We start from the raw sequence: 21,592 nt of genomic DNA, 5'->3' as shown, positions 1-21,592 counted from the left end.
CTCCCATAACCCTCTCCTCCAGCTCCTCTAGACCTAGCCACACCGCACTGACTCCTCTAAACACAACCGGCTCCTTATTTCTGACCATGACCATCCTCCATCCTCTTCCCTGGCCCCCCTTCCTCTGCTTGCCAGAGCACCTGTGGCTGCTATGTCCCTCTTGCTGTGCCGCCTTCTGCCCCTTTCTTCCCTCCGACCTCTTCCTCAAGCTTCCTCCCCTATTCCAAGCATGACCCCCTGCACCGTATTCCTCAAACTCTCCCTCGCCCTCCACTTACACCTCTGCTTAGCAGCCCCGCTGCTGCCTTCCCCATGGCCAAAGCCACCGCTGCCCCTTGGGGAGCCCTTTCACTCCCTGTCCCCTCTTCCATCCTCCACTGGGGTGGTCTCCAGGCTTGCTCCTGGCCTAATCCCTTATGGTGTCCCTCCTTCACCCCTCGCAGACCTCTTCCTAACCCCACTGCATCTCCCCTTCCCCCCCGCTCCATAACCGACTTTCCCTGTGCAGCCACGAGCAGCAGCTCGTACCTGCCCTCCTCTTTTTCCAGGCAGTTTTAGCTTCTCTCTTCCCTTTTTTGGTGGGGGGGAAGGCAGGGGAAGGAGAGCTGTCTTTATGCATTGATTATTTTTTTTTCATGCCTTTTCTGCTCCCCACATCTGCATGTGCTGCCTTATTTCTGAGAAATAGCTGACTTCTCCTCCTGGCCAAAACCCACTTCTCCACTCCAGACCTGCTTGCCCCTTCCCTTGTGAAAGGCAAAGCCAATTTACCTTAGCAGCATGTACTAAATGGCCCTAATGATCCCCAGCTAAACCTGGCCACTGAACTGTCCTCAACCAACTGTCCTCCTCCACACTTGCTCCTTGCATCCACTGGGTCCGTGCCTGCAGCCACGCTGCTCTGCCTCATCTATCCGAAGATGGAGAGTTTTTCTTGGGGAAGACGCAGTTTGGCCGGTATAGTAAAGAGCCGTGCTGATAATCCTTGCATCCTGCCAGCCTAATTTCAGTACCAGCCCATCCGCAGGGGTCTGCCAGAGAGGCTGGAAGGAGAGGCTGGAAGGAGGGGCTGCACACGAGCACTCACCTTCCCCTGCCAGAAGTCGAGCCCACCTCCCCAAGCTTGTGGCCAGGGGAAGGGGCTGTTGCTACCAGAGCTACAGTCGTTGTCCAAGCATGTGGAAGGAGGAGAAATGGGTTTATCGGGGCCCTTTCAGTGTGCGGTTTGTTTTCCATAAGACCTTGCAGGAAAGATGGAGTTTTGGAGCAGCACAATTAACTGCCCGTGTCCTACAGTCTCCGGGGTTTAATAAGGCACAGGGCATCGATGGACACTCCTCCCCAGGTGGAGTCTAAAAAATTAAGTGCCTAATATGTGTCAAGAGCCTGCAGCAGACTCCCGTTCGCACGTGCTCACTTGATGTTTCTTTCTCTCCTCTCCCCAGCCCAGTATTTTCATAAAACTTCTAGAGCATCATTAGCACCCTTTCCCTTACTCATATGGGAATGAACCTGGCCAAATATGTAAAATGTCATTTCAGAGGGGTGAGGGTGGCTTGCTAGCTGCACACGCGCACATGGTGTATGCAAAACCTTCATGTTTTACTTAATGATTCTGGCTTTAATATAAACTTTGCAAAGGAAAAAACACGACCAGCCTTCATAATAATAAATGAAGCCGAGCCAAATAACCTTGTCAAGTATCTGCACCTAGCAGGCTGCAGGATGGTAAGCAGCTTAGAAACCGTACTTCAGATTAAAAAAAAGAAAGAAAACCTTTCCCCCCCAACTTCCTGCATTAATCCTTTTCGCACCCCCCCGCACGCTGAAGCACCCCCACCACCGCCTCCCAGAAATGAGCTCATTGGTTTCCAGAAAACGCCGCGCCGTCCCCTCCCCGCAGCCGGGATCCCGGGTGCCCGGGGCGCCTTTGGCTTTTGTGTGGGCGCAGGTGCCCCCACGGCACAGGTCTAGACCACTGGATGTGGGCCAGACCCCCGGTGAGCGGCGGCACGTGGGTATGCGTGCCGGGGAGCCGGGACGGGCAGGTCGGGTTCGGCAGCTGCGTCGCTGCCGTAGTGGATGGTGAAGGTTCGGCAGGGTCCCTCGGCAGGAGCCGACCTATCACAGCTCCAGGCTGATTTCAAACTTCCTTTTTGCGGTTTATGTCAACTCGATTTATTCATTTCCTTGTAATTTACAGATAGACATCAATGCTTGCTATATTTAAACAGTGCCTCTATCTGTGTGGGGATTGTAGGTAAGCCATTTTATTCGTAGAGCGATGGTTTTAAAGGAAAGTGACACTTCACAGTCACCCTTCAGGCCGGCGCCGTCTCATGCGCAGGGTGACCTGCGTGCGCGCCCAGGGACCGGGCAAACCCCTTCCCCAGCCCACGGCGCCCGGGACACAGCTCCTAGCTCCTCCACCTTCCTGCCATCCCATCACGGAGAAGGCTTGTCCGCCTCTCTCCTATCCGCTGCGCAAAGCCCAGCGACCATCGAGGCTAATTAGTCTGAACAATAAAATTGTTAAGGCGGTGCAACGCAAACTTCCAGGATTCGGTTATACTGGGGGTGGGAGGAGCTCTGGAAATAAAAATCATGTTTCATTTAAAAGGAAAAAAAAATATTTTGCACTATTCCCATGCAAATGTCTGTCATTTCTTTCACCGTTTTCTTTTGGAAGGTCCAAGCCTGGCGAAAGCTACCGTGACCAGTGCTTCAGGATGGTAATCTATGTTAAAAATCGCAGAGCAGCAGCTCCTCTGGAGGGAGGGTCTCCAAATATTTGGGGAAAAGATGAGACAAGGGATGAGGATAGCGTGAGTTCTTCAGATCCGTTGTGGGTTTTTCAGCTGTGTTGTGAAAAACCCCTTGCTTTAAACAGCTCTGACCTTTCCTATTTCTTGGAGACTGACGTCTCTACAGTAGATACATGATGAGGTCACTCACCCTGTTTTTGAAGTCTTTCTCTCTCGCTACTCCTCGCATGGGTTTTTTCTGTGGGAGGGGACAGTCATGAAGAGGGCTAAACCTCTTGATCATGTGTGAAAAAAGGAAATGAAAATGAGTTATTGGAGATGTAAGTAGACCTGACCCATAACTTTGGTTTCTGAGGATATAAAAGTCGTGAAACCCAGGAGAAGTTTGAAAGGAAAAAGGTAGGGCATCTAGCTCTAAAAGCGATTTTATCTGAAGCTAGACACTCTGTGCTAGAAACTGGAAATGCTCAGCCTTCACTTTTACGAGAGAATTATGAATGGCTGTAACAGGAGCGTGAGAAACAATTGATTCAATCACCTCCTTCAGAAAAAGTAATTTGAATGTGGTGGCTCGGGCTGAAATAAGCTGCATACCAGCTTCCTATGGGAAAGCCTAGCATAAACGATTACCACGATTATATTCTGCTGAGCATTTTATGGTTTCTAGGGTGAGAATCACAACTGGCAAGACCCAAGAACATCCTACTCACGATTATAGGAATTGTGGTGTTGTCTAAAGGCTCACGTTCAAAGGCGGTGCCCCATCATGCTTGGCACTGCGCAAATAGTAAGAAGCACTGCCTGCCTTTAGATCTTGCTGTCAATGTAGAGGAAGATTGAGAGAGAACCCAAGAGAGAGCCAGAAGTGTTAGCTAGACCCACAACAAGGTATTTAGCAATGCACATTACTAGATGGCTGCAACCACCAGCAAAGAAGAAAATTTATTCAAGACCATGTACCAAGGCTGGTACCTATATTAGACCAGGAGGAGAAGGCATAAGACTACGTGAGATAAACAGTCCCCTGATATATGAGTAGGACTTACCCATGGACAGAGACATAATGCATTTTGGAGACAAGCAGCAGAAGTGCTTGAACCTGAAAGTGTCTGACCACTGTCTGTGCCGCACTGGCCATCCCCAGCTCAGAGAGAGATTCTGCATCTTGCAGACCTGAAGAAATCAGGGCATTCCTCCAGCTGCCTGATCCAGGTTTAAACATCTGTCCTTCACGAAGGAAGTGAGAAGGAGCAAGGTGGACAACATGGTGAGGATGCGATGAAATGCGTTTCATGCACATGGTGATGAATGTGTTTCATGCACATGGTGATGCACACGTTGCACTAGTACTGATATAGCTGAGAGAGCTTGGCAAGCGTATTTCAGCTACTAAGATGCAAGTATCTGCTCTAACCTCACCAGGTACACGTGAACATTCACAGAACTTCCTCTGGTAGGTGGTTTCATTGATACTACATGGACATCATTTCTGCCTGGCCAGGAAAGAGATTAAAAGCTGGGGTGAGCAGCCAGGCCAACCAGAATCCACAAGTTTTTGGATTTCAGACTTTTCTAGAGCAAGAATGCAGAAGCCAGTCTTGAAACCAAAACAGAGCAAGCCCAAGGGTCAAAGATGAAACCACTTCCCAGGAATACGGAGGACACGCGTTACCTGCGGTTTGTGAAAAGAAGTCACCTAAATCTGTCTGTTCTCTTAGCTTGAGAGGCAGAATTTGTGCAGAATTCCTGACCTGTCTTTTGAAGGGAGCGGGAAATGATAGCCAAGGCCTGGGAGACGGATTTCAGAAAAGCGCCCGGCGCACAGTCCCGTGTCTGGCCTCAGCCGGCAGCACTGTAACTGGAGCGGCAGCAGACTGCCAGCTGGCCCGCAGAGACGTGCGAGGCAGCCGTGCTGCGCCAGCGCTGTGGAAACAATAAAAATGCATTTGCGAAATGCAGTCCTGTGTTTCATCTCCATTGTTTCCCAGGGCATGAAGCTGCTCCTATCTAAGAGCTGAAAATATGGACTGGGCTCTACCCTTTCTTGACTATTGCCTTTTTGCGAAACACCACAGAGCCACTCAGACATCAGCTTTCAGGTCAGACTCTGCCCAGTGCAAAGTGGAAAAACAAATCCCAGCCCAGAACCAAGGCATCTGGCCTGTTCTTCAGTTTCCACCTGAGCGCAGGTGATTGCCTTACCTTCTTGCCGGTTGCCGAAAGGGCAACGGCAACCCATCCACTCAGCGTGTTCATCACTTAGTCAATGTCTATAGTTCAAGGAGTGTTATTTTGAGACGCCTAAGTTAGCTCCTCCTTGACTGTCGTTTCAGCACGGTCAAGGCATCGAGCGTTTTGCAGGCAGTCGGGCAGTTGGTACCCGTAGCCCAGCAGTGGAGCTGGCTGTGGGACGCAGCGGATGTCACCACCCTGCTGGGATGCAAAGAGGATGCACTTACCTGGCTACATGCTTGAAAGCTAAGTGCTTGAATGAGCTGCCCACCAGCTACCTCCTAACTGCTCCCAGTCACCGGGATCTGTCAACTTCTCTTTGGAGCCGACCAAACTCGCAAGCACTCGATCACAAATAAATAACTCTTAGCCTCCTACTAGCCAGATCAGACTTCAGATAAAAAACAGCCTGGCAATCTTTAAAATCTTGCCGAGTTCAGCTAAACTTGACATATAGTTCTGCCTGGGAAAGGAGATATTATGATTGTTTCAAACTACTTTGTGCTTTTTTTTTTGGTAAATACTCTTTCTGTCTCCCCCCCTGCCTCTCCACAAGTATACACAGACAATGATCTGAGACCGTGCAAGAGAAAATGCTTTACTTTTTCCTGAAAGCTCTCTGCTGAAGGTGGTGTTTCCCCACCTCCACGCTGCTGACAAATGCTGATGTAAACAGCATGCATATGCCCGCCTAAAAGGCCACGGGGGTTTTCACGTGAATCCTGTGTTTTTTCCACAAACCCTGTTACACTGTATTTCAGCTTAAAATACATCTCCTCGTTTCTGGTTAACCTCCGATCCCTTTAAGGCTAATACAGTTTACAGCAGTAGGCAAAACCACTTCGCAGAACCAAATTTTGAATATAGGTACTTTAGCTGCAGAGCTCTGGCACGAAACCCTTTCAAGAACCGATTGTAAGTGTGGCCATATTAAAATCAGAGAAACCAATACTGAGACAAATCGCACGCTGAAATCGTTTGAAAAAAACACCAGCTATGCCTTCAGTGTTGACGGGAGTAAAACATGTCATTTATAACGCCACCGAAATCATAACAGGAAGGAAGTAGACCTCAGAAACTATAAACAGAAGTTAACAGAAGTAGGAAGTACTTCAAATGCTTTCACGTAGTGACTGTAAAAAAGATACTAAAAGGAGAAAATATTTTCAGGGTTTTTTCTTGTTTGCCTTTTTTTTTCCACTTTACATTTCCATTAGTTATTTTGAACAGTGAGAGGTGGTCACAAAAGTCAAATGCAGCTTTAAAGTCCTCATGCGAAATAATTTACGGTACAAATCAACACCTTGATTTTCCTTCCACTCTCCCCCCTGCCCCACCCCTCCAAGAGAAATATCTCAACCTCTTTGCTTGGTTAAAATAAGTCTTTCACCTGCATCTCTCTGCATTCAAACTACGCAAGTCGTGTTTGGCCATGACGTATATGGTGCTCTTCTCCCTCCCTCTTCACAGCCGCTGACTTTAAATCGTGCTCCTTCAAGGAAAGTAATTAAAAGCTCATTCCAAAGCCAAAAATGATAATGCACCTCGATAGTCAACAGGAGCCTCCACATAAAGAGAAAATGCCCCCGCCCCCCCATCTTCAGACACATCACAAATCTCATAACCACTTTTCACACCTTGCTCTGTCTGTAAGCTACTGCACCCAAGGACCTGTCTTGGGACCCTGATTTCCAGTAAACAGGGGCTGCCCGGTGAAATTCACTCCTATTCTTAACTTCACTATTTTAGTTCACTTGTCATCCTCCTTTTCACCCTTTCCCAGCTTTTCTCACTTGAAAGCACTCTGCAAACTATAGTGACCAGCAACCACCACCTCTAGCTCCAGCTGCCAGCCTGGCAAGCGGCGGGTCAGAGGGTCCCCGAGCACTGGGCTGGGCAAGGGGGACACCAGCCCGGTCCCCAGCCCCAGAGGCCATGGAGGGGCAGGGGCAGAGCCCTCAGGTGCGTGGCAGCACCAGATCCCCAGCTGCAGGGCTCTGCTGCATCGTCCATGGTCTGGGAAACCAACAGCCCAAGGGCAACCTCCCTATTTTCCCCTCTTCTACTAATTGTAGCTAATATCGCAGATGTTTTTGAAAGAAAAAGTCCTTGTCTTTTGACCTTTCCCTGCACTTTTGGCTTAAAGCACAGTTCCCCATAGACTTAGCCAGCAGCGCTGCCCAGGTTCGCAGCGCAGAACCGAGCTCGTTAGATTTGCCCCGCTACTGAAAACAACACATACGAATCGAGTTGGTAGGGAATAAGGACTTTATTCTAAGATGTGAGCTGAAGCAATGAGCGTATGAAGCAACGACCACTAGAAAAAAGTGAAAAACACATCAAATATTTGTATTGTACCAGTTCAGTTTGAACACAAAAGTCCCTTTCAGTAAAATGTATGCACAGGCCAAAAGCATATGCTGAAGCTCTGAAAGTCACCTAGAGCAGTGCTTTTAATGTCTAAGAAAGAGGTCTCCCCTATTAAAATCTTTAAGCCAGGAAAAAACACTTCAAATAACAAAGAACACAAAAGTAAAAATGATCTGTTAATTCAGCTTGGCACTGTGGAGAAGGAAGGGATAATATATCCCAAAAGAGTATGCATCTTTAAGATGTATAAATCCATAGTCCCTAGAACACAAGTCTGCTGCCAGACCAGGTACCTGCTTTTCTTCCTTATTTAGAAGTTCAAGTGAAGTATGTCTGATAAATCTGGAATTAAAGCTAGTAAGTTCACACGGTCTGCTCACCAGCGAGGAAATTTCACTGACACGCATACCCAACAGACCTCTTCTCTTCATCTTTATAATGGCACCCTACCATTAAAAGCTGCAAATTGCATCAAATTATACTTCTGTAAAATTTTTGAAAACAAAGGTTAAAACAAGTATTTCCCTGACTGTCTTAATATGGGAGGCCAAATGCTGCTCTCCTTGAACTCTCCCTTCGCATTCATTTCAGTACCACTGGAAGGAAGCTGCGAGCGCATACAAAGAGCAGAGCTGGCTCTGTACAAGTCAGAGGTGGTAGTTATTTTAACCTGGCTCACACGTGTGACATCAAAAAAGGGCTAGCAGGACCATTTCTGGGCTATTTTCAAGGTCTGCCAACTTAATTCTAATGCATACATATATATATATATATAATGCATAGTGGCTTTCAATTATAAGAAAAATGTCATTTATTTTTAAACCTGCTCTTCGGGACTCTAGAATTTTAGTGGTTAATCCACTAAATCCACAGGTAATATGAGCTGAACGGTCACTTTTCTTAACGCAGTACCTTAAATGCATCACCTTAGAAACTGCTATTATGGGGGCTAACCCAATAACAACAGTGGCAGCAACAAAATTCATTGTCAGGACAAACGTCAGTCAGGCATTAAAAAAATATGTCTCTGAAGAATTGCATTGTTTTTAAAAAATACACTGAAATATTCTATACAAGAATATAGGCATCACACTTATGAATCTAAATTTATAACCACTTACATGTATTAGCTATTCTCAATAAACCATCTACGTTTGCTACCCACCTAGAGTAGCTACAGTTTCAAATCAGGAACACCACAAATTTATGTCTCTTCCCTGAGATCAGTAATCCAAAATAAATAGCCCTGCAAATGTAACAGTGTAAACTCTGGATTTAAGTCTTCGGTAAGAATCAGTCCTCAAAACCCAAGGAGAACATTAAGCAAATGTAAACATAGCAATTATTTTGTCAGTTTTGAGTTATTCGCAGCGACAGTGGAACCTATGTGACATGTAGCATCCAAACGTTGAAGACCCGTCATTTGTATCATACAATATGGTTGTCCTAGTTCACTTTCCTATCATTGAACCCCTGAACACATCCAGCTGTGATGTGGATCTCCAAATTGCGACCCAGATCTGCTCCTCCACTCTGCATAATCTTTACAGTGCCTTTAAAAACACTCTTTCTGAGGATCTTATTCTTGAATAGAGGAATGGCGAATAGATCTGTGATAATCCTCTGGACTAGTCACAAGTTCTGGTAAATCATAGCCTCTCAGAAGATGTCCACTGTTTTGTTGAGCAAAGTAATACAGCTGCCTGGCAAACATTGGTTCAACCTTAAGAACAGACAAAATGTTAATCAGACACGTGACAAAATTTCATGCTCCTCATCTTAGTTATTTACGGTGGTTTTAAGTTAAAAACAAGGCAGGACAAAACAGTTCTGTTTACCAGACCGGGAAAATTATTTCGGTGGTCTCACCAATCTCTGTTTTAAGCTAGGGCTTGCCTGTTCTGCTGCCAAGTGCCTTGCTGACTGCACACACTCCTTACCTCCACGGCCTTCGTTTAGAACGGCACGTACCAGTGACACAAATGATGTATTAGCAATTGCAGCCCCTTAGCCAGCCCCTGGGTGTGAGCCATGCCTACAGGCCAGACACGTCTGTGGCCACTCGACGTGTTCAAATGCATACACAAAGTGCTGAAAGTCTCGTCTGCGTTGTAAAGTACTTTGAGGACTTAACTTGAAATGCTGGGGCCCTCAGGTAGACTGAGATAGGTCGCCAAATGGCTGTGTTTGAAATTAGACTTCAATCTAACACCAAGGTTACTCTTGTTTCTGTTCATTCAAGCTCTGATGAGGAATCTGTTCAACCACCAAGAGGGATTTGTATGATTTAACGCCGTCTTCACTTCTGTCTCTTCAGAAACCACTGTTCCCCCTCAGGGCTTTGGGCTCTGACTGCAAGTATTTAAGTTGCACACTGAGAACAAACACCTGAAGCTCTCTTTACTCTCGGGGGACGGACAGGTTGGACAACTCTTCTCCACAACCCTCTCCTGCTGGTCAACCAGCCCCTCCACTTTAAGACACGGGCACCATTTTGGAGGAAAAATATGCTGTCTGTGGGTCCTGCCTCTGGGAAGGGAGAGTGCCAGAAGAGATCGCTGCCTTGAAGCAGCCCCACCGATCCCCTTTCCCTTCCTCTCATTGGCATTCGGAGGCAGCTGAGCACCTCCCGTCCCGCCGTGGGGGAGATGGGAAGGCAGCGGGGCAGGTGAGCCAGACAGTTCCCGGGGCACAGCTGTTTGGTGGGATGGTGAAGCCCCACCAGCCACAAGCTGGGACAGTCCGAGAAGCTGAGGAGCAACTGGTAAGGGGGAAGCAAAGCTCTGGAAAGAGCAGGAGGTACAGGCTCACAGAAAAGCTTCCAGGACACAAGATGGAGAAGAGGCCTGGAGAAGGGATGCTAGGAAGGAGGGATGGATAGCTTGGGATGGATTTGTGAGCTTCCCACCTTCCACCCCAGAGACTCGCTAAGCAGCGGTGTGGCAGTACGAAAGCTACACAGCTAAGGGGAGGCCACGGCTTATGACAAAAGTCTGACATGGGACCTGTGCTACTACCGAAGGGGCTTTTGAAAAATTAAAAGAGACACCAGTTTTCTTCCCAAGGATGCAATAAGCTAAGCCCTGCTGCTAATGTGTGCATTATCACCTCTCTTGTGGTTTTATGGGCCAGTACAGCCAATTTAGAAAGTACCTGGTCTCAGTCTCCGTCATCACCCTCTCTCAGATAGCATCCCGAAACACTAGCTTTGAGTCTGTGTGAACTGTGGTCAGTCAGCCCATGAAGCTGCACAGGCGGCCCCTGCATCCCATGAAGGGCTGAGGTCCCTGAGATGCAGGCTGGGATTCTGCAGCACCTTCAGGTGCAGTGGTTGTGAAAGCACCGCGTCCTGCACTGGCCGGGCAGCCCAAGATGCTGCGCAACGGGGCCGGCAATAACGACACAGCCCGGCTCTTCCAGGGTACCTTTCAGCTTTAGGTTTTGAAGGGATTTTTGAAAGAGGTCACTGATGCTCTACAGAGAGGGAAATCAGGTGCTCTGCCCTACCGACGGCTACCAGTCAGTCCTTGGCAGATCTGGCGATTCAACCCCAGTCTGGATGGTGCTGCATTTTCAAGAATTCCTTCCCTCACAACCTACACGAGGTACAAGAGCCTGACTGGCAGATTCATATCCTCTAAGGACTATGTTTCTTTTAGGTAAGGCAGAAGTCCTACTTACATGGGCTGTAATTAGTTTCCTCTGCCTCTGTGGATCTGGAAATTCCTCTCCAAAGCACAGAGCGACCTGGTATCTCGGCAGCGGGCGTCCATGGTGAGCAAAGGCTTGCAGCTCTGGGAAGAGAGAAAGGGCCGTGTTGTGGGTTAACTCTGGCAGGCAGGTAAGCACCACGCAGCTGCTTGCTCGCTCCCGCCACCGGGATGGGGGAGAAAATCGAAAGGGTAAAAATGAGAAAACTTGTAGGTTGAGATAAAGACAGTTTAATAGGTAAAAAGAAAGAAAAAGACAAAACCAAACAAAGAAAAGCAAGGGATGCAAAAAGCAATCATTCACCACCAGCTGACCGATGCCCAGCCTGTCCCCAAGCAACAGCAACCTCTGGCAATCTCCCCCCCCAGTTTTACTGCTGACCACGAGGTCATACGGTAGGGAATATCCCTTTGGTCAGCTTGGGTCAGCTGTCCTGGCTGTGTCCCCTCCCAACCTCTTGTCCACCCAAGCCTACTTGGTGTGGGGGCAGAGTGAGAAATGGAGAAAGCCTTGACACTGTGCAAGCACTGTTCGGCATTAGGTAAAACAGCCCTGTGCTATCAGCACTGTTTTGATCACAAATCCAAACACAGCACCGCATGGGCTGCTATGAAGAAAATTAACTCTATCCCAGCCAAAACCAGTACAGGCCAGCAAGGAAGACTGTGGACGGCTGAGCTCCAAATGGAGCACCCTGGAGCACAGTGGGAGAAGATCCTCCAGAGGAGGATGACAGAGGTCAGGAAAAAGACAAGACGTAAGGAGAAGACACTGAATTTGGAGACTTTCCCACAGATCAGGGGAAGCTAGTTATAACACTGCAATTTTTCTGTTTGCCTTGCCTCACGAGTCATTTCATATGCACAAACCAGGATGTCTTCCCATTAGTATTTCTATTGGGCCTCGACAGCAGAACCTCCTGGAGCAGATGCCAGTGGTAGCCGGGACCCACTCAAGCGGACGCCCAACAGCAGGACTGAAACCAATGGCTTAGTAGAGCCAGAGACTCAAAGTACTTGCCAGGCACAAAATTCAGCCTCAGCTAGACACAGTCATGGAGCCACTGTCAGCACTGTGCCTAGGGGGGGACGGGGAGGCACGGGAAGGTGAAGGACCTTATTTAATCCATGCACCGAGCCAGCAAAAGAGTGTGTCTTCTGCGCTCCTGCACTCTTTTCACTAACCCACGCCCTTGCACAAAGGGAAAAGGTCAAATCATATAATTATTCCAACAGCCAAAGTGTTCCCTATGAAAGACAGCGGGGGAGGCCTTTATAAGAGACTTCCACTTGGACCAAAATCACTATGTTGTGTTTTAGACACTGCATTTCCTTCCAGAAAAGGGAAAATGCCATCTAACACAATATCCTCATTAAAGTCTGCATTATGTGCTGTATTTCTACATAGTTGATTGGTAAAGATTTCATTTTAATTTACAACCCTGTTCATGCTTTCTGGAAAAAGTTGAAATTAATATTAAAACCAATGTCTATAATGAAGCACCCTCTGCTATACAGGGAAAGGAGAGTCTTCAAACTTGGCATGACAAATGCACCTTTTCCCAAAATACACCCCTGGAAGCTTTTCAGACCAAGGTGTGAATTCAGCGGCTACCACAATAGTGTCCCAACCCTGACTTGGGACTACTGGCCTTACTGGGAGGATCAGTTATAAAAGTAAAACAATGGGCAGCTCATTTATAACACAGAGTAAAGCACAGTTCTCCCCAGAGTCTCCCCCAAAACTCCCTAAAAGCGCTGTGAACTTCTTGGAGGTGTGCCAGGAGAGACGAGCGATTTTCCATAGGACCCTGCTTCCCTCTGTGCTGCCACAGGGCAGGGAAGGACGATCCACCCAAGGTCAGTCCAACGCCATACTGCTCATGGGCAACTTCTGCCACCTTCCTCTTTCCCCCTGTTTTACTTGGCCTCGGCAATTCTCCCAATCCTGAATACCTGTGGGACTGCCACACAGCAGCCCGTGGCATGGACCTGGAGGAGAAAGCCCTTTCTTTCCCACCAGCAGGATAATCGGGGCTTGAGGTCAGCCTCGTGCTTCTCCAAAACCCTCTACTCGCTCCATCTCCCTTTCCAGGCCCAAGCGCCTCCTCCTGTGCCACAGGGCTCCCCACGTGCCTCCCCAAACCTTCCCCATCTCCTGCTACTCCGGCTCCACCCGCCCCTCCTTCTGCCAAGGCAACCCTCCTCTGCCTGCCACCCTCACGCTCCCAAATTCTCTTCCTCTATCCTCCTACTCTCCACCCAGCCCAATTTACTGCATTTATTACGCAGTACTCCCCAGAGACCATCCACTTGTTTTCTGATTTATTGCCATTTTAGCCTTCTCAACAGTACGAGGCCGCTCAACACAGGCCTTGATGCTCCGGTGCAGTTTGCATTGCAGGGTCCAGCTCCTCAATGCGGTCCTATCAGCTGTGGTCCACAGTAGTTCTGCTTCTGCCCCTTTCTCTGCTGTTCAGTATTCCCTCTCCTGGTAGAGGTCTCCTGTGTTTCTTCCCAAGGAAGCCCTGGTTTCCTAAGGGGGGAATCCCGAAGCTCGCCTGCAGTCTGGGACCTCAGTACATTTCAATTAACATGCAGATGTGATACGCCCATGGCAAGTCACCTACAAACCTAGCTGAGCATCAACACATGCAAAAACTCACTTTGCACACACCGCAGACTATGACTTCAACCACATGCTTGGGTTTGCACAGGCATTGGTGCATAAGTAATTTAGGAGGGGGAAAAAATAACTATTGCTTGAGCTTATCTTTGGGGTTAGGCATCTAAAAAGAGATGTCCTGTCAACCGTTTGGAAGAACCCAGAGTACATCTAAAAAACCACCAGAGAAAAGGGAAAGGGATTTCCAAAACCATCATCAGAGGCAGAATTATACGCCTTTAAATTAGCATGTGATTGAAGCCCAAGCCAATACCCTGACCTCAAATTCCCCTTTCTAACTGTCAATTTTCACATCCATATGAGATTTCTCTCTTTAAATGCATTTCTTGGTTGACCATTTTGCTAGGATGGTGCATCAGCCTTGGAATATAAAGTAGGCTGAAGCGGTTGGTTTGGGTTTGATAGGGGTTTTTTTTCATTTTGCAAGGCATTATTGTCCTAAGAGACGCATGCCAGTGCTGATGCCCTGTTCTAATGGGAAAACACACCAAACCATAGGCACTCAGTTCACGATGCCACACATCTCAAAAAAGGGGCAACGTATTCCTGCTGCCCAAGTTGTCCTCTGGGACAATGACCGGCTCCCACCAGTTTCTCTGCACCGACAGCTTTCCTCCCTCTACCTGCTCAGAAGTGCTGGGAAGTGGGGTCGAGGCTCTGCCTCTTCCCTCCATGGGCCGAACGGAGAAGGTGTGCCCTGAAGCGTGCCCTTGCCCTCTCTGTACTGATGCTCCCAACTGCCCTGTACAAAACGAGACCTTCCCGCATTGCTCTGGAGAGCAATCTGGAAACTCCAGAGCTTGTGAAATCCTTTTCACCCCCCAGATATCTTTTAAACACTGGCACAGACTGAAAAGAAGGCTTTCTACTGAGATTCATGCTGATATTTGTATACTCTGAGCAAGATCTCAGGCTTGCTCTGGGTCAGGTTGAGAGCAGCACAGGTGCAGAGCACAGACCTACCCAGGACTTACACTAGGAGATCCAAGATAAGGATCCACTTTCCTCTGTCACCCAATACATGGAAAGGCTATTTTGTTGGAAAGACTATTTTGTTAGGTTCCTCCTTACGCTTCTTAAAGAGACGTGAGGTTTGGAGTGTCACCAGCCGAGCATCAGTTCACTCCTGCTGGTTTGTGCAGGGGCATTGAACGTGCACAGAGAGCAGAATTTGACAGGATTATTCAGGAGTCAACTACCCCTTGGCTGTGCTTGCCCAGAAGAAGAAGTGAGGGGTAATTCTTACTGTAACTTGTAAGGTAACATGAAAAGAGCACTCCCATAAAGCTGATGTGGAGAGCGACCGGGTGACATCTCCGGAAACAGTATCAAAGCCATAGTGGGAATTACCTGCTAAAAACTGCTGGGTATCAAAGAGCTTGCATGTTTGGTCCCGCTCCAGCTTGTTGGGTCGGTCACTGCAGAGTGCCAGAGGCCCGTCCCAGTAGATCCTGCTTTGGCAAAGTCTCTTAGCGTAGAGGCCATCAGGGGCCATCCACAGTATTACTCCTCGTTCCAGGTGGTTCAGTAGCTTTTCTATGTTCTTCCTCTGGCCATTATCCTCTGGATAAGGGAAGATAACTTGCTCCAGGCTGCTGACCTCGTAACTTTGGCCATGGGATATCCTACAACCTTCAGGACTAGAAGTTGTCACCTCCTTTACCAGTATTTCACGGTAATATAAGCAGATGTGGAGCCGACAATCTACAAGAAGAAAAAAGAAAAAAAGAATCACTGTGATACGTTAGTACAAATGTTTTATGTTTCAGATCTGTACTAAGGCCAAGGGACAAATTTGCATGAGATTTCTGAGCCTAGTGGTCACCACCACCCAGAAAACAGGCTCGCATTAGCAAAAATCACCTAAAGAATATAAATACTAAAACTTTTGGGGCACGGTAGCATTAATGCTCTCTCATTTTATTATAAGGGCTACTGATGTGGGAATTTGGTAGGAACTAATGTCCCACAAACTTCACATTTCTGTTTAAAAGGAAGAGTCTGCACACAAAAAGTTGTTGTTTGTCACATTTTCCAAGTTCACGTCACAATTAAACCCACCGGCTCAGTACACTTCCTCAGATTTAATCAGGAAGTAGCTGTGTTTCTCCCCAGATTTTGCATAAAAGAGGCTTCTGTACAGGGGACCTGCAAATTTGCACTCAGCTGCCTGAAGAGAAGCGACTGCTGGCTCCAGCTCTAACAGGGCTGTACCTGAAATCCCCAGCCTTACTTTCAAATGGCCATTCACTCAACATGGCTGAGCCCTAAGAACTCACACAGCACTGAAAATATATATATATACACAGATAGATATAGATATATATATATATATAAAAGATATGTGTGTGTGTGTATAAAACTTGTTTTTATATATATATATACACACACACCTATACACAAACATACACACATATATACATACATACAGACCCTGATTCAGGAGAACAATCCCGCTCAAGAAACCTGCCAAGCGTCACATTACAGGTTTTTCCATTATTTCTGAGAAAAGCACGTTCCCACACCTTTTCCCAGGGTTATTCAGAAAGTCCCCCAGCATCCGGACGTCTGCAAACCTGGCTGAAATAACTTCCCTTTTCTTTCCCGAATGCCTTTTTTTCACCAGGAATAATGAAGCAGAGCAAAGCCAGATGGCACCAGCAGGAGCACAGCAAGGTACCCAGATAACATCAGCTTTTGCGGGGGCTCCTCCCAAATGGAAAACTGAGCTAAAAGTCACTGACAACCCCAAAATTTCCAAACTCCCCTGGGAAGGCCTGATTTGGTGGCTCACCGAAGCAACCCAGCACTAACACCGTCAGCCAGCGAACCACTTCCATTAACTTCAACCACAGTCCCTCGATCCCTTGGAGCTGGGGCTACAAGTGCTTAACTATCCTAGCAAACAGGGGCTTAAGCCCGTACACCAAATTCATTCATTAAAGAGGTTTCTTTTTTTTCTTCTTTTTTCTTTTCATCAGAAAGGAGAGACGGTGCCAGGGCAAGTGAGAAGTGGGAGCCTCTTGTCAAGCTCCCCAGAAAGCCCGGGGTGTTACGGACCTTACCTGACAGGGCGAGGGCTTCACCAGACCTTATGCTTGGCTCAATCGGGATGCCAGGAGTCTGGGACTCAGGAGGGGCACAAGCATAAAAGGTTCCTGTCACCTGACAACCTGTTTTCACAAACAAAAGTCAGTGACAGCTGCCTAAATCCTAAAAGAAAAGCTCGGGCAGAGATCACAGCGATGCAAACGCGAGTGTTTCTGGACCCCACCAGGAACTCTCTCTCTCTTCCCCCCTTCTTCCTAAAAAGGTCTTATTTCCCAATTTTTCCAGGTATGCCAACTCTACCAGTCTCTCTAGATGTTATTTGGATGGTATTTTTATTTGGGTCTGCATGAAACACTCCCTTGGCATTTCAGTATTCCCTCTAGTACTTTCTCCTTACCTAACATGTTATTCTATTACAGAAATAATTCACATTTTTAGCTAGACTATAGTGCTCTTAAAAGTTGCCTGCATAAAATAATCCATTCAGTATAAGGAATTTTACTAAAGACAGGTATAACAATAAAACTGGAATTAACACTGTTTAAAAAGCAGGCAAAGAACATTGTGCAGCAGGAGATTACTAGGGTTTTATTACCAGGAGTACTATTAGACTGTTCCAAGAGGTGCCTATCAGTGAGTGGATTATAACAAGGGCAATTGATGTTTTCCTCTGTTTCTTAAGGTCAACGAAAGTCCCTGGAGGGTGATACAAGTGACTTGCAAACAAGCACACACTACCTTTCCCAATGGCAGAACCCACCACAATCAGGAGCTGGAGCGAGGCAGATACGAAACACCCGCGTCTCTTGGAGAAGTCTTAGAGCCCAATGAGGAACCCAATACCTGCCACTAACAACTGCCTCCAAATTCAAGAAAGCATCCAAATGTGTGTTTAACTGCTGCAGAGGATGTACTTCAGGGCAGAGCTCATTCAGCTTGATACGTTAATTTTTTATTAGCAAACAGCTCAACTAAAAGCAAAGGACTCTGCCTAATAATTCCAATACACTTCCAGCAAAAGTTGCAGTGCACTGAGCATTGACTTTTTAGCAGACCCAAAGAAACAGAAGTTTATTTCTCTGCACCAAAACCTCTAGAGAACTGTCCTCTGAAAATGTAGCATCTGCTCTAAGAAGTCCTTCCTTGCTTCCCATCCTTTCCTGCCCTTCTGAACCAGCTGCTTCTCCTCACGAAGCAAAAGCCTATGCCCTCAGGTGAGTTATCCTGCAAGGGTCTACGGCACACAGTTCCCTTTCTCTTATGTTTTATCCCCTGCAGGCTTCAGCGTTGCCAATTTTCACAATTCAGGCTTTTTCCTAAGGATGCAGAGCTTGGAAAGCCATGATTATGTTAGACTCTGGTACTGTGAGATCTTCGGGGAAGGGAACGTCCCTTTATTCTGTTTCTGCTGTACCAGCCCTAAGAGTGACTCAGTCCATGACAAGTTGTCCCATTGCCACGGCACTAAAATCAAGCAATAATTTCAGCTTTCCTCTCGGGACAATAATGCCATTCTAATCCACAAGGCTGGAGGGAAAACCTCACTGATGTGTGCCTCAAAAGGTCCAAAATCAGAAAGCAAAGCTAAAGAACACATGTTCCCATTTGGGGTTTTTGGGGGGGTTGGTTCCCTTCTTATTGCTCAGGGCTTTTGAGACAGCTCAGGACTTTTGGGGGCTGACTTGTATCAACTCAGAGGACTGCACAGCTCACACACCGTACGTACGGTGGCAGTCAAAGCAAGAGCCAGGACAAAGGCTCTTGCCGCGGGCCCCGTGGCTCTCTTTGAAGGGAGCCCAGCACTTCCCTCCGGCCACTTCTGTTAATTCCAATGAAAGCCACGAATGAGAAACCTGAAATCTGTGGTCCTTGTAGGTGACCAACCTCAGCAAGCCACCCTAAACAGGAGCGTCTTACCATTTTCACAGCCAGGCCCTTGCCAGTGATGACTGCGAGCTGCGAAGGGGACGCTGGGGCACTGGTAGGGGATGTCGGGATGCGGCTGCTCCGGGGCAAACTCCCTCCAGTTCCGTTCGTGGGGCACCATGTAGTTTGGTACCTATTCAATTTAACGAGATATTCTTTTACTCGGCAGCTGTCAAAACTAATGCTCTGCGTTCCCCCAGCTTCCACATTTCAGCTCCTAGATTTGCTCTGCCAAAGCCCGCAGAGGTCTAAGCATTGCCCAGGCTACACGAATGGCACTTCGCCACCACCACCAATGAGGCTTTCAAATGAACTTCTCACCACTGGTGTAAATAATAAGCAGGGTAGAATAACAAAAGGCAGTCAAAGCATTGCTGGTTAATGTCTGCTTGGAAGAGCAAGGCTTCATCGGGTGCTCACATTCTGGCATCAACAGAATGGCAGTGCACTAATATCTATCGCCCATCAGAAAAGAGCTATTACTCAGGGATAAACAACACCAAGGGAAATCAACTGCCCTGTGGCCTCATATGACATTAGAAAAGTTGCTTCTCGATTTCTCAGTTTTCATAATAAAGTTTCTTCCCAGAGAGAACTAGAGAGCCACGCCAGCAAAGACAGACATAGCACATAGCACAGAAATTATGCTGCTCAATGTACAAGCACCAAGCGAAATGCGTAACTCGTGTCATACCTGAGATGGTAGTGAAGTGTAAGGAGACGTTATTGGAAAGGGATGGTTCATCATTAACGGTTGCTCCTCCATGCTGATCTGTTTTGCACCTATGCTCACCAGAGGGATGAAAATAAATTATGTCAGCCACATCTTAAGGAAATCTGAAACTGGCTCATTGAAGACAAATCCATACAACCTGCCTTTGAACAAGCAGAGGACTAAAATGCCCTCCAGTGCCCGTTTGGGACAGGATTCCCAGCCCTCCCTTGCAGGCAGCTCCTGGAGGCAGTCTGTCCCACTGGGCTCCCCAGTGCCCCACAGAGAAGAGCTGCCCAGCCATACCCTGTGTGCCACGATGCCATCCCTGGGCCTTGCCAAGCCTTTGCCTCCCGCAAGCTCTGCCGAGCACTTCTTGGAGAGCCGGCACTGCCCCCAGCCTCTGCCCAGGAGGCTGCAGGCTGGGCATCCCTCGCTCCCAGCTCTTCCCCCCACAGCAGTTGCCTACTGTCCGGCTCAAAAACACTTCTGCTACTCCCTGTATTCAAACCCCAGATCCGGCAAGGAATTTTTTTTTTGCCTGTCCCTTTAGCCCCTTGCTTGGCTCCCTCTACGCAGAACTGGCAGGGAGGCTCCAGCTAAAAGAGCAATTCCTCAGCAGTGTGCAGGGCGCCTGTCTGCATCTTCTGCAACGGCTCCCTTCCAACGCTCCGACTCAAACGCCAGCAGTCCTCCCGCAGACGCAGCCTCTTAAGTCATCAGAACAAGCTGCACTTGAGCCCTGCATTTTGGCTCCTTGAAAGACTTTAAAAGGCTGCAGGGCCATTCCAGAAAAGCACACTTCAGTCCTCATATGCTTACAATGAGACATATTCACACTCTGTTACACAGGGAATTTGAGATGCTTTACCTTTTTTAGCTCCTTCTGGCACTATTCTGTACACTTTATAGGGATCTGAGATGTCCAGCTGGCTTCTCTCCACAAGTTCTTCAAAGTCATTGCTCTTGTTCAAAGCACACCTTAATCTTGTCTTCCAGGTAGGGGGATCTGGTTTATCAATGCCCTCTCTGAACTTTCCTTTAAAAAGAGCCCAAGCCTGGAAACATTTCAGATAATCAAAAGAGCAAGAAAAAGAAAAAAAGAAAAAGAAAAAAAGAAAAAAGAAAAAGAATCAACTACAAGGTACAAGTCCACAATGCTTGAAACAGCATATATGTGTGTGCTTATACGTGCGTGAATTTACTCCCTACAGGTTTAGGCTAAGAAAAAAAGCAGCATGGTAAGGTAGGAAAAACACTTTAGCAGGCACAAGGGAAGGGAGAAAATGATCCAGTGTGGAAACAGATGTGTCGCAGTCCCACAAGCATTTAGCTCCACACGGAGGAGTGGGAAAGGGCGGGCTCTCTCATCCCACAAACACAGGGGACACCAGGGCAGAGCCAGGGCCACCAGGCAGGCAGCCGGCGGCAGCGGGCACCCAGCAGAGCCAGCCCGCAGAGGCGGGTGGCGAGGACGGGATGGCGAGGGGCCACCGCAGAGCTTCCAGGCATCCCTCCTGCCCCGGCTCTGTCCCACAGCCCCAACCCCGGGCTGAGCCCTACCTTGAAGAGGGCGGCATCTTCCTCGCGGTTGTAGTCCTGCTTGCCGGCATGCTTCCAGGGGATGCGGAAGATGCTCTTCTCATCGTTCTCCCACACCAGCCCCGGGTACTTGCCGCTGTCTATCTGGTCGATCAGCCACTGGCGGAGTTTCCCGTTGCCGCAGCTCACCGAGTTCATCCCGCACTCGCCTGGCTCCAAGTTCATGCCACTTGTGCTGGGGATCGGGTGGGGGGTTTTGGGGTGCCTCACCGAGCCCACCTCTCTGCACACACCCAAGCACCGGCTCTCTGGGGGGCTGCGGAGGAGGGGGAGAGGGGAAGGACGGGGGGGAGAGGAAAACCCACAGGTCAGGCGCTGTCCCTGGCTGAAGTCCCTGTGCAGAGCCCCGCCAGCGGTCCTCAGTCCCCGGTGCCACATGGCAAACGGCAGCTACAGTGTGCAGGGGGGCCCCGGGGAGCCCGGGAAACACGGTACAGAGCCTCAGGAAACCAGGCACAGCCCCCCGCAGCCCTCCCCAGGCACCGCTCGTGCTGCAGACTTTGACAGACTTCCCCCCTGTCCCGACACTGCTTTGCAT

At 48.3% G+C, this 21,592-nt stretch overlaps 1 protein-coding gene across 1 annotated transcript; it reads right to left on the bottom strand.

Moving 5' to 3' along the window:
* Positions 1-8,536: 8,536 nt before the first annotated feature.
* IRF4 (interferon regulatory factor 4) lies at positions 8,537-21,234 on the bottom strand. The gene is made up of 8 exons (XM_075495631.1): positions 21,016-21,234; positions 20,324-20,510; positions 19,435-19,523; positions 18,732-18,873; positions 16,829-16,936; positions 15,114-15,467; positions 11,049-11,161; positions 8,537-9,090 (listed from the first exon to the last, which is right to left on the bottom strand). Exons 1-8 carry the CDS (start codon positions 21,217-21,219, stop codon positions 8,947-8,949), a joined length of 1,341 nt encoding a protein of 446 aa, XP_075351746.1. The 5' UTR covers positions 21,220-21,234; the 3' UTR covers positions 8,537-8,946.
* Positions 21,235-21,592: the final 358 nt, after the last annotated feature.

This window comes from Mycteria americana, chromosome 2 (assembly GCF_035582795.1).
Source record: "Mycteria americana isolate JAX WOST 10 ecotype Jacksonville Zoo and Gardens chromosome 2, USCA_MyAme_1.0, whole genome shotgun sequence".
Taxonomy (NCBI): Eukaryota; Metazoa; Chordata; class Aves; order Ciconiiformes; family Ciconiidae; genus Mycteria; species Mycteria americana.
Note: the sequence above shows the minus strand (reverse complement) of the source record. Positions and strands in the feature narration are given on the sequence as shown.